Consider the following 13,088-nt stretch of genomic DNA (forward strand, 5'->3'; position numbering starts at 1 on the left):
TGCTTAGCCTAGAAAAAAAACGATAGAGTTTCCAAAACAGATGATTCACCACTGAATTAAAGCAAACCACTCCAGCAGAGTAATTACCATTACTCTTAGATAAGTGAGTGTCAATATCTTCAAAAATCCAGTGCAGAAGTAAAATGACAGTGCTGGAAAGGCAGCATCCTGGAGAAAGCTGAGAGCTAGTCCAAAAACACTAGTGCAAACATTACCATGAAGCATCATAGAAGGCAGCAATACACCATAGACCACTGGCCCAACTACTCTGGTAGCCTTCCTCCAGCAGTTGCCAATATTTGATCCATCAAGTGAAAGGAAAACAAGGGAACTGATTATGCTATGCAGCATCTTTGGGCATGTGATTCTTCCCTAGCCACCCGCAGGTGGTCAGCTGAAGAACAGAACATGGCTTTCTCTGTATCTTTATGATCTACCTAGTGCAGATGTAAATGTTCTTCCTGATCATGAAACTAGTTTGTAACTCACTGCGTCATGAACAATCCTGCACAGGCTGGCGATATGCTGACATAAAACATATTTCCTTGTATCCGTATTTAGTGTGCTGCCTTTCAGTTTCATTCTACACCACCCTGTCCTCCTGGGTGAATTCTGTTTATTAATGGGCACATTTATTTTATTTACTGCTACAGCAGGTAAGTGATCAACAACTTAAACAAAAAACCCAAAACAGATTTAGAGAGGGGCCCAAACAACAACACTTGCTCTTTTCTCCCCCCCCTCACACCCATCTTTGGGGAATTCATATCCGCATCTGAATCTCACGGAACTGGCCCTTACCGCAACTATGAGCTGAATTGAATCCACAAACCCAGACAAGGTCTTAAATTCCCTGTTTGTCACAAACTTCCTTTGTGCCCGGGGACTGGGAATTTAGTTTTCCAGTGCTCCAGTTCCCTAGTTGTGGATAATAGCAGTGCCCCACCTCACAGGGATGTTGTGAAGATAAATACATTAAAGACTGTGAGGAGCTCAGATACTATGGTACCTATGGTTGATAGTTAGCATTCTACATCACTTGAAACTTCTGCCTGCTTTTCAAAGGTAAGCCCCAAGCAGAGTGCTTTGCAGAGATCCCTGGTCAGTTTTCACCATGTTCTTCATTATCAGGTTTCTTCTATAACGTCCCTACATGCAGCTCCAGAAAATAATCTCATTGCTCCTCATGAGCTGGTAGGAGGAAGAGGAAATTCTGTATCCTGTGCATCATACTGAGTGATATGGAACTAGGTAACTATGGGTTGACACAACCTATATGGCCTGGCAGCTGGGAAGATAATGCTATATGAACTACTTATAACTTATAAGGAGGAACTGCCCTGTCTGAAGACTGGCACAGGTAGATCGGGCCTTGCTCCAGATACAGTGGGATTATCACCAGCAGGGAAGAAGCCACAGGAGTGAGTATTATGCAACACTGTGGAATAAAGCAAGATGTTTGTATGGAAAGGAAGCTAGAGCATTTCAGGGACCCAGCCAGCAGACACTGAGGCCACTTAGAGAAAGAAATGCTGCAGCCCATCGGAAGATGAAGGGAAAGCAAAGGAAAGATGGCTGGAAAGCATCACAGGTTATGTCAATGCTAACGGTGCAGAGGCAGGGAGTGACATGAAGAGGGAGCTCATCGGGAAATCGTACCACAGCACTTGCTGATGTTGAATTTTATGGATCAAATGTTCCAAAGTGACTGTGCAATAAATAAGAAACTAGGAAGCGTGGAAGGATTGGCAATAAGGGAAGGAGAAATGGATGCATTATAAATCCAAAGAGAGGAATTCAGTAATTAGAGGCAATCCCTGTTTCTCGTTGCGTAAGTCGCACTCTAGGGAGCCAGCCATGAATAAAACACAGGATGCAGAAATGTAGTTTGTGAACATCTCTCACGCTTCAGCTTCATGCCTTAGCTTACGAGAATTTATAATTGGAAACATCTCTGAGCGTCAGGAGGAAAATGAAGAGAGTAATGGAGATGGAAAAGACAACTCATATTTATTGGAGACGCTTGCAAAGAATGTAATACATATTTATAAATCACGTAGATTAGGGATGCAAGAGACACCTTAGGTCATCTAATACAATGGTTCTCAACTTTTCTGGGCCCAGGACCCATTTGTAAATGTTTATGGCCAGCTGCAACCCAGTAAACAGCCTGGGGGTGGAGGCCCTGGGGTGGCTTCCGTCAGCGTCTACCCTCCCCACCTCGCCCCGGAGGGGGGTGGGCCCTGCTCAGCACTCACCCCACAGTGGCGGCTCCTGCAGTTCCTGTGCTGTGGGGCTGGCTGGCTGGACTTGGCTCTCCGCGCCAGGCGTTGCAACCTCCGGGGCTGCAGCTCTGCTCAGGTTTGGCCCCGCCCCTGACTGGACCAAATTTGTGAGAGTGCAGTTGTGACCTGGCCCCGAGGGTTGCAGTACCACTCACTCAAATTTGGCCTGCCCAGACTCCCGTCTTGATGATGGCTGAGCCAGACCTGACTGGCGCTGGGACCCCAGAGGTTGCAGGGTGCAGGGAGGTGAGCCCATCAGCCAGCCCCATGGGACAGGAGTCACAGGAACTGCCACACAACCCTTTGAAACGTGCTGGTGACCCAATTTTGGGTCCCGATCCACAGGTTGAGAACCCTGATCTAGTGCGTGTCTCGGACAGTGCAGGTTTGGTTGGTCTCTATTGAGCAGCCACAAGTGGTTTGTCCTCAACCAATCTAATTTTAAATAACTCCAGGAACAACGCCTCAGCGGGCTGTTCTGTAGCATAACTGACATTTTACGCTCCCGACCCTGCCCGTTTACAACGACAGTTGAAGTCATTGGCGGAAAGGCCAGCTGTGCCTCAGAAGGACGCTTGTTCGCCGTGTTGTAGCTGTGTCAGTCCCAGCATATTAGAGAGATGAGGTGGGTGAGGCAATGTCGTTCATCGGACCAACTCCTGCTGGTGAGAGAAACAAGCTTTCGAGCTACCCAGAGCTCCTCTTTGGGTGACAGACATTACCTCACCCACCTGGTCTCTTTAGAAGGACACTGTGAGGTAAGGAAAAGGAGGACTTGTGGCACCTTAGAGACTAACCAATTTATTTGAGCATAAGCTTTCGTGAGCTACAGCTCACTTCATCGGATGCATGGGATGCATGTAAGGGAGGCCCAAAGAAAGAAAACCCACTTTACCTGGTCCTAAGAGGAGCCCCCACTGCAGAGGGGGAGTCTTTGGTGGCGGGGAGTCTCCATAGGAGCTCCTCCTCCACCCCTACCCCAATAGCTGGCAGAGGAAGCATGGCTAGAGAAAGGGGGCATGGATGGGATTTCCCTGCACCCCATGTAATCCTAGAGGTTGCAACAGTCTCTTGTGGGCAGGTGGCCCAGATGAACACAGCCTTCAAGCTGCTGGGATTCACATCAGGGGATGGCCCAAGAATTGGGGGGGCACAAGATTGCATACAGCCACTATTTCCCACCACTCTCCTGCGTGGACTTGCACAGAGAATCCAGAGCATGGGGTGTTATCGGATGTTTTGTTTTATAAATGTCACTATTCACAATTTCATAATTCTAGCTGCCCTTCCCTTTACTACCCTAAACAATCCTTCATTCTCCAGCATTCTGAGGAGGACTGAGGGTTTGGTTTTTTTATTCAACCCTTCCCTTTAAATAAACAGGTTTCAAACCAAATTTATTCAGCCTTAAATAAAATATACTAAGGCTTTCTGTTGAAGTTATGGCTACTGACAGAAAACCATAAACATAATTACAGGGGAAGTATGATGCATGCTCAGATCATGACATTTGTTTATTCTTTTAATTATCTTGGACAGTTTTAATAAATTCATTTAAAAATATGAATAAGCTACAGTATTTAATGCTTTGGGAAGCGTGGGCGCAATCCTTCATCCCCTGGCACTACTTGCATGACAAAGAGCTACTCGCATGAGTAAGGGTTTCTCAGGATCAGGTTCTATATCCAGTACAAAACCTCCATCTCTCCTTTGTTGAAGTTTGTTGCACAATCCCCCTACCCCCCCGTCCTCACACCTCTGGTCTAATTTTGTTTAAATCTTTTTATTTTAATGGGATTTGGGGAAGATTAAGGTTGGTGGTTTTGTTTTTTAGAGTTCTCATGAAGCACGGCAAAGAGGAGGTTCTGGGTTTGGTTTAAATCAGCAGCCCCAGTACAGTTTCAGCACAGCCATGTCTTCCTGGGTGGTAGGAATGGGGAAATGCTCTCCAGGGAGAACCTACAGGGAAAGGAGGAATGGAATATCCTTTCACATACTTTAGGATATTTTAGAGCCCTGTGGGCTCTATCCAGGGGTGGTAAACAAAATTTGACAAAACTACAAAGCCACACTGGCCCTTCTCTGCAATAGATCTGCCAATTCACAGCTGGCAGTAACTTCAGGGGGGACTTGGATTTGAAGCCGACGGACTTGTGCTTGCAGTGGCAAACTTGGCTCCCGGTTTGAAGGCACTTCTTATTGTAAGGTTTCACTTTAGGGTTTTTTTCTTCATTTTATTTTTTACTATATAAATGCCACTTGTCTGTCTGAAAAAGCTTTGGCATTCATTTACCCATTGCAACAATGTGCCGAGGGACATGGTGACTTCTCTTTCACTTGCAGTCTTTGAGTCAAGACCAGAGATGTTTCCAAAAGACGTACTATATAGCTCAGCCTCAAACACAAATTATGGGCTTGATTCAGAGATTACTGGGTGAGGTTGTTTGGCCTATGTGATGCAGGCGGTCAGGCTAAATGATCACAATGGTCCCTTCTGGCCTTTAAATGTATGAACTCTTTGTTCCTTCAGGTTAAACGTTTTAAGTGATAGCCAGTGCTAAATCACCAGCCCTCATTTGCTGAAGTTTGTTACACCCCCTCCCACACACACTCCCAGTGTAATTTTATTTAAATCTTTTTATTTTAACTGAATTTCGGGAAGATTAAGGTCAGCGTTTTTGTTTTTTAGAGTTCTCCTAAGCACAGCAAAGAGGTGGTTCCGAGGGACAGCTCTCTGGCTTTGGTTTAAATCAACAGCCCCAGTGCAGTTTCACGGCTAAAAAGGGAAGAGCAAACTTCAAAGCAAAACTCCCTCTGAGGGCCCGATCCTGTAGTTTTTTCCCCATTCAACTCACTCATTGGCATCAATGGTCCTGATTCTCCCCTCACTTATACCAGTTGACCACAGCAGAGCTACATCAGTGGGAGGAGAGATTCAGGCCCACTGAGAGGAAGAACAAAGTTCTTTTTTCCCCCCCTTCTCTCTTGAAAGAAATGTTCATCTGAAAATCCTGGAAGGTGATTAAACTAACCTGTCTGCAGCAGGTGGAAAAGGCCCAATCCTGCAGTCTTTACGTGTGCTCAGTGGGGGGTGAAATCCTGCCCCCACTGAAACCAATTGGAGTTTTGCCACTGACTTTGATGGGAGCTGGATTTTACCCTGAGAGTTGTACAGGAGTTAGGACTGCAGAATCAGGCCCAAGGCAACAAAATTTTAAATAACTAAAACATGGGATACCAGGGAGCTTGAGTCAGAGATAAATTAGTCAGAAATAACAGGAGTGTGTAAAAACAGATCTTTGTAAGAGAAAACCGCAGAGAACTTGATAAGTCACAATGCCAACAAAACACATCTTTGTGTCACAACAACTCCATTTACTGTGTGGCATTCAGTCTCTCAAGTGAATAGGTTGTAAAGAGCCTATTTAAACATCGCACCCATTAAGAAGAAAATATGGTTGGTTGGGCCTGAATCTGCAGCTGTTTTGTAAGCCCTGATTAGAGCGCAAGTTTCACATGCAAAATGAATACAGGATTGGGCCTCTGTACTTGTCCTTTCATTAGGGTGAAATTCACCCCCTCAGCAGAGGCACAATACAAAGCCTAAAGAACAGGAGGACTTGTGGCACCTTAGAGACTAACCAATTTATTTGAGCATGAGCTGTCGTGAGCTAAGGTGCCACAAGTCCTCCTTTTCTTTTTGCGAACACAGACTAACACGGCTGTCACTCTGAAACCAATACAAAGCCTAGTCACCACTTAATTCCCACACAAGGGTGAACGTTCTAATTAGGAAACGTGAGGGATGCGTCTTGCTGCTCTCAGCAGACTCAGTGGACCTTGTTCAATGCATTTGTGAGCGTTTCCCGTCCTAAGCCTGTGCAATGCAACATGTGCAGTTGCACAGAGCGCCCTCTAGTGCACCCCTCGCTTGTCACAGTTATGAACAAGTAGCTTGCCGGCAAATTAGTGCCCCCTAGGCAATTCTCACACTTCCTTGGAAAAATTGCAAGGCTTGATCACAAATCTTGTCGATAAAGCCCTGGTGCAGGAGGGCCCCTTGCAACTCGTGCTCTTGCAGATCGTTCATACACGCAGGGCTCAAGGCGGCTCCGGTTGACACCGATGGCAAAGCTCGCTCCCATCTGCTGCAATGGGAGCAAGACAATGCACACAGCTTCTCTGATGATGAAATCTTATTTTGCAAAAAAACCAAAACAACCCAACAACTTTCCCCCAGTCTAAAGAATCTATAGGGAAAAACTAGTTTATAAAACAAAAATTCCCCTGTGGGTGTATTAGAGAGATAAGGTGGGTGAGGTAATATCTTTTATGGGACCAAATTCTGTTGTGGAGAGAGACAAACTAAAGAGCTCTCTGCACGCCTGAAAGCTTGTCTCTCTCACTAACAGAAGCTGGTCCCATGAAAGATATTACCTCCCCCACCTTCTCTCCCTAATATCCTGGGACGGATACAGCTACAACACTGCATACAACCTATGGGTTTATAACGGTTTCTGAAAAGGTTGCACAGTAATTAAAGAGCTGATCCTGTAAACACCCACGCTGGTGTAAATAGTTTTACACACATGAGTAGTCCTCTTGAGGTCAATGAGACTACTCCCAAGCACAAAGTTTCTCTTGCAAGTAACTGTTCTGCAAGGTCCAGGCCTTATACATATAGGACCAGATCCTCAGCTGGTGTAAAATGTCAGAACGCCAAGTCAGTGGACCTGTGCTGATATATACCAGCTGAGTATCTGGCCCACAGTATCCATAAATATAATTAGAATAATTTAAAATAAATAGCTACCTTTCATGTTCCATTGCATTTTCTTCTTTCTTTTTTTTTTAATGAACAGATGTATAAACATAGCATAGAAGCCCTAAACAGCTTACCACAAAGCTTTGATTTCCCCCCGCCCTTACATCACATTTTAAATCAAAATGCACAATCAAAATCAACTCCGAGTAATTTAGGGCTCAGCCCTGCAGTCCCTACTCAGGAGGAAATCCCACTGGCTTCACTGGGAGTGGCCCTTTATGTCCAAAATGATTCTCATTGACACCAGTGTAAATCAGAGGTGACTCCAGGGAGTTACACCAGCGTAACTGAGCACAAATTGCCCCATCCTGATGCAGACAAACAAGGCGGGGGGAGGGGGGTGAAGATGGAGAGGGGAAATAACTTGAATTAAAAAAATAGTTCTTTCTAAAATCCCAGCTGGCTGCCTTCCACTTATGAAAAGCGCACTCAGACAGTTAGTGCAGATTTCCACCGGGTTTCAAACAGGTGTGACTGGCGCACAGCAGGGCATCTGGATGCAGTTCATACTTCAGATGTCACTTTAATCTTAACTTTCATCTTCCGCACTAAAATTCAGATAGGGGGACCCATTTGACAGAGAAAAGCCATTCCTTAGATTGATTTTTTTCCTCCCCCAAAAACTAAAAGTTTAACAACATAAATGCTGAAAGCCCTTTTTTTCCTGGCAGAGCTATTTCAGACCCCTCTAGCCTTCCTGGTGTGTTGATCTGGTTATAGCACTGCTATGGAATTTCCCTGAAACCAACCTAATTCTTGCCTTTCAGGAGGCTAATTTCAGCACTCGCTCCACACTCTTTTCTCAGGCAACACTCCCAATGCAGTTGATGGATGTATTGCTTTGGGCTTTGCTTTAGCAGATCACTTAAGTAGGTCCTTAACTTTAAGCACATAAGGATTACCATTGACAGTCAAAGCTTAAAGTTAAGGACATGCTTAAGTGGTTAATCAGGCCCTTAATAAGCAGTGAGCCAGTCATACTGCATAGACAAGTGACGTTTGATACTATTAAAACCTAATTTTCAATATTAATAGGTATTATCGCACCCTGAATTTTAGATGCACTACAATAGTGCCTAAGGCCCCCCTGGAACTGGGGCCCCATCATGTTAACCTGTGTGAATACATGTAGCAAGAGTCAGTCTCTTCACTGTAGAGCTTACAGTCTAAATAGACAAGACAAAAGGATGGGAGAAAGAAAGGATTATTAGCCCCATTTTACAGGTGGGGAACTGAGACACAGAAACTAACTGACTTGCCTGAGGAGTCTGTGGCAGAGCCAGGAATTGAACCCCGATCTGCTGAGTCCCCATCCAGTGCCTTAATCACAAACACCCAGCCTCAAACAGCTTATGTTCTGAATACAGATGATTTACCTGGCAACAATTTCATTGCATTTCATTTCACATTTTATTTTACAAAAGATCATTCGGGTCTCACCCACATCATTTAACCTCTGCATGGCCTTAAATTCTATAAAAACAGGAGATCATTCACCAGCCGCATAGAGGATGAAACCAGATGACTGTTCTAGGGGTCTGTTTGTTTGTTTGGTGATAATCCACTAATTGATTGTTTATTTAAGTGGAGAAATATGTCAATGATCTTTTGCCGTTTGCACACTATGCCAGGCTATTACACTGGGGGGAAACCCAATCCAGACAACCCTAACCAGTTTACAGTCAGTACTCTGCTCTCAAAATCCTAAGGGTAAAAGGTTCACAAAAACATGCTATCTGTCAGCTATTCCCTTTGGCTAGAGATTGGCAGCATTATCTTAACAGCCGGCCCTATCACTCCTACTTTGTGGTATGCCTGATACAGTGCCTTGTGGGAAAGCGTTTGGTAGAAATGGCCATGAAATACTTCATTAAGTGGGTCAGGCTAGTCCAGTTCTTCCTTTGATGTAAATGTGGGGAGAACTGGGCTCAAAGGATGTACTTTTTAGAAATAAAGCATATACATAGTGTTGTGGTGGGTCTGATCCTGCATTCCTTGAAGTCAGTGGGACTTTTGGTGGTGCCCTAAGGAATGCAGTATCAGTCCTGAAATGTCTTTCCAATGTGTCCAAAGCCAACAGTGCTATACCTGAAGCTATGACTGTAATACAACAGCAAATATGCCACAATTTTTAAAAAATAATGTGTTGCTCGTAAAAATGTAGAGCGAGAGAGAGAGAAAGATACTTACAGCCATTTTATTCCAGAGCAAATCCCAGTCTGTAAAATGAAAGACAGAAATATTGCAAGACTCAGCTTCATTTTTCCACAGCCACCCGCTTTCAGAAGGAAATCAACTCTTTAAAGGGGAATCTTCCCGAATTTCTGAACAATGTATTTCCTTCAGTTTAGATGTGGTTCCTTCTTGGAGCACAGCAACCTGAAATCAGGGAGAAAGCACAAAGATATGGTTAAGACCCAAGTGTTGTGAGTCCTGGTGACAGAGAAATTTATCATCCGAATTGCAAAGGAGTGGTTTATGAATCACGAAAAAGTTCAGATTCCCCTCCCCTCTCTTCTTGATAGAACCTTTACAGTCAACAGACAGACGAAACGTATGGCTTGAATTATGACTTGAGTTATAGTCTGATTGTATGTTTCTGGTTAACCCGGCATATGGCAAGACTTCATTCCCTGTTTCAATTCCTCCCCCCACCCCAGGTTCTGTAAATCTGCTTGGGGAGGGAAGAAATACAAATCTCAGGTCCCTGTTTTAGCTAATCCTCTTCGTTTTTAGATAGATAGATAGATAGATAGATAGATAGATAGATAGATAGATAGATATAAAATATTTCTGAAAAAAGACACATTAAACACACATGTGTTGACTAATGGAGGTGCCCTTGCTCTGCAAATGTTTCAGTCTGTCTGATCTGTTACAAACAACTGTGTTTTGTTCCTTCCCTCCTGCTTTCATTCTCACCTCATTAACTTTGCTTCTCGCTTCTTCCAAATACACAAACACCTGGAGCGCAAGGAAGAGCCCTCCACTCTGGCCTCCCCAGGAAACATTACAATCAAAATTGTCTCAAAGAAGCATCCAGCAGCAAACAAAAGATCTCCAGGATCCTCTTTTCTCTGCTTTTTATTAAACAAACAAGGCACATGACTCCTAAATTCTTACAAGAGTCCTCCTTATCTCAGACAGGGGCTACCCCTGCTCCTGTAATAACAATGGTAATAATAAACCAATCGGGATTCTCTCCCATCATTCATTCTAGACAACAGTGAGGGGTTTCTTCTCTTCTTAACCTCCAGCGGTTTTTCTCAAGTGTACCAAATTAAGGCCAGATTCTGCTCCTCTTAAAGTCAACGGGCAAGGTTTCAAAAGTGGCTAGTAAATTTGGGTGCCCAAATTAGGCCCATTACACACATTAGAGGGAGATCTGATTTTCAGTCATGACTGAGCACCCCTCCACTTTCACATCAGGCCTCTTGAAGGTGTCTCAAGTCAGCCACCCCAAAACTGGTATCACCAGTCACTTCGGAAAACCTTGGCCAATTGCATTCAGAGGGAGGAAGGATCATGCCCTTCATTTTGATAATTCGATGCCTGCCTGACCCCCAGGTCTGGGGCTGCCCGAAGATCTCTTCCAAACTGCGCTCTTTGAAGGGTCAACTCTTTAATCCCCTAGGAGAGGGCTCCACTGTGGAAACCCGTTTAAACGTGCGAGTTCCCCCCGGGGTGCTTGCTGTGATTCCCAGCGCACTTTGGGTTTTCCTTCAGGGTGTCCCCATTGGTGTAAGAATCCCGTCCCTGAAACACTGTTATCGGGAAAGTGACATTGTACGCGGATCTTCAGCGCTAGGAGTGAAAATCCTGGCTCTGCTGAAATCCGTGGCAAAACTCCCATGTGCGCCGACAGGATCAGGATTTCACCCGCCTCGATTTTTATTCCCTTTTTTTTATATTGACCCGTCACTGGAAGTTGCAAGCAGCGGTCGCGCCGCTTCTGCAGGGAGGCAAGCTCCCCGCTCTCCTGCGTCTGCACAGCGAGACATTTATTTCGGGGTCTTTTATCTTTTTTAAAAACACTTGAAACCTTCACCCTTGAATCCTGACCATGCACTGGGCGGCCTGGGGGCTATTTCAGACCCCTTATCTGTCTCTCCTGAAGCTGCTTCACGGCACAGACTTCAGTGTGAAATTTCTTACAGCTTCCCTGAACGGGAGGGCGCTGTCTAATCCGGCTCTGCAGAATTCCTCCAGCCCAGACCGGACACTGTCCGGACCAGCACTCCGGTTCATCCTTTTTCATTGCCATCGGATTTCCAGCCTCTAGCTCCGGAACAGGTTAACTTTTACAACTTCAGGAAAATTGGCAAGGGGGAAACCAGTGATTCAAGTCATCAGGCGTGTTGTTTACAAGGGCGAAGAGCCCTAGATCAAGCCAGCAGCAGGGGGCTTGTTGTCTCAACCTGACCTGTTTTCTCCTCAAAGTCCTGGTTTGCTTTGCCCGTGTACGCTTCAGACGAGCCGCCTTTTGCAGCCGCTTCCTCGGCGGCCTACGTCCGCGCTGAAGAAACTTCGCTCCACAGAAAACTGATAAGGCTTATAACTAACACCCCCAAAACCTCAGATACCTGTTCCTCTCCCTAAAACTCACAGCACAGCTCGCCCGCCAAGAGGCAAAGAAAAACATCCCGGGTCACGCTTAAGTGTTATAGTATTCTTGTCCCCATTCATGCCCACCAGGGACTGGGCTTCAAACTCCAGGGCGTGGGATCGTGTGTGGCGTGGGCTCCAGCATAGATCCTCTACCGTACATTGCAGCCGAGCCGATTGCGTGTGTCCACACACGCGGCAAAGGTAAACACGCTGGAAAGCTAGAAACCAGACAGGCAAAGGGGGAGCTATGTAGCATAATGATGGCATGGCTCTGTGTTTTCCATCCCCATTGACAATCCCTTAGCAATTCGGGACCCATTAACAAGCCCCCGCCTCGCACCCAGGCCAACACCCGCCCGCCGGTCCCTGGTGAATGGCCCCTGAACACGGAACCATCCGGACTCCGGCTCGGCATCTCGTCTTTCTCTTCGCAGCGCTCCGCTGTGCCATCAGGGGCTCGGCAGCCACCACCCCCGGCGGGACGCCGGCTCGACCACCCTGGGGCCGTTTGGCCCAGCTCGGGGCTGGTCGGGAGCTTTGGGGCGTGCTCGGGTTTTCCTCCGCCACCTCCGCGGGCGCTTTCGCTTCCTTCGTGGGAACGCTTCTCAAGCCCTCGCCTTCGGAGGGAGCAAAACCCGCGCCCCCGTGGCCGCAGTGGAAAAAACCCTCCTCCCCGCACCCGGCTCAACGCGGGAGGGACGAGGCATGACTCAATCGATACCCGCCCGCAAGAATCCCCGGCCTTACCTTTCCCGGGAAAGCTGCCCCGTCGCCTCGACCCCTCCGACAGCCCTTCTCCCAGCAACCACAACGTTTTGCGGCGACCGCAGCGGCGGACAAAATACTGTAGATCCAGATCCCAACACTGGAGGTCAGCCGGAGGTAAACGCTGTTAAACTCCGCTAAGGGTGGGCAGAGAAGGGGAGGGGAAGGGACGAGCGACACAAGCGAAAGGCTGCGTGAAGATGCAGCGGGTAATGTGAGTTTGCCTCTCTGCCCCTCTCTGCCTTAAGAACCTGCTTATATGGGGTCCCAGTGGCTTTGATCTGTGGAGTGATGTCAGCCTGCATTAGCATAACAAAGCACGCCGGATTTACTGCTTAAAACAGGACAAATGACTGTTTGATCTATTCAGAAAAAAGAACGTGTATTTTCCAGTTTTCTCAGCAATCATCCCCCCCCCCCCCAACCGCACACTCCTTCTCCCGCCTGGTAAATAAAAGATTAAGACCAGACGGCAGGTAGTTTCAGGATCTAGAGAAGAGAGAAGGGACTTTAAAGTTCTTTGTAAGGGAGTTCTGTAGGGCTGATTCCACTTCATCTTATCATCAAGGCAAATCAGACCAACCTAGAAATGTTTACTTTATAAA

At 46.3% G+C, this 13,088-nt stretch overlaps 1 protein-coding gene across 3 annotated transcripts in view; it reads right to left on the bottom strand.

Moving 5' to 3' along the window:
* WNT11 (Wnt family member 11) overlaps positions 1-12,831 on the bottom strand; it is a 31,573-nt gene extending 18,742 nt beyond the window's left edge. Inside the window, exons 1-2 of one of the 3 annotated variants that reach the window (XM_084617390.1) lie at positions 12,466-12,831; positions 9,301-9,489 (exon numbers count right to left, since the gene is read on the bottom strand). In XM_084617390.1, coding sequence (XP_084473516.1) covers positions 9,301-9,371 — 71 coding nt within the window. In that variant the 5' untranslated portion in view covers positions 9,372-9,489; positions 12,466-12,831. The other 2 variants (XM_084617392.1, XM_084617391.1) reach the window with 2 other exon arrangements.
* Positions 12,832-13,088: the final 257 nt, after the last annotated feature.

This window comes from Lepidochelys olivacea, assembly GCF_965140295.1.
Source record: "Lepidochelys olivacea isolate rLepOli2 genome assembly, chromosome: 1".
In the NCBI taxonomy this organism is placed as follows: domain Eukaryota; kingdom Metazoa; phylum Chordata; order Testudines; family Cheloniidae; genus Lepidochelys; species Lepidochelys olivacea.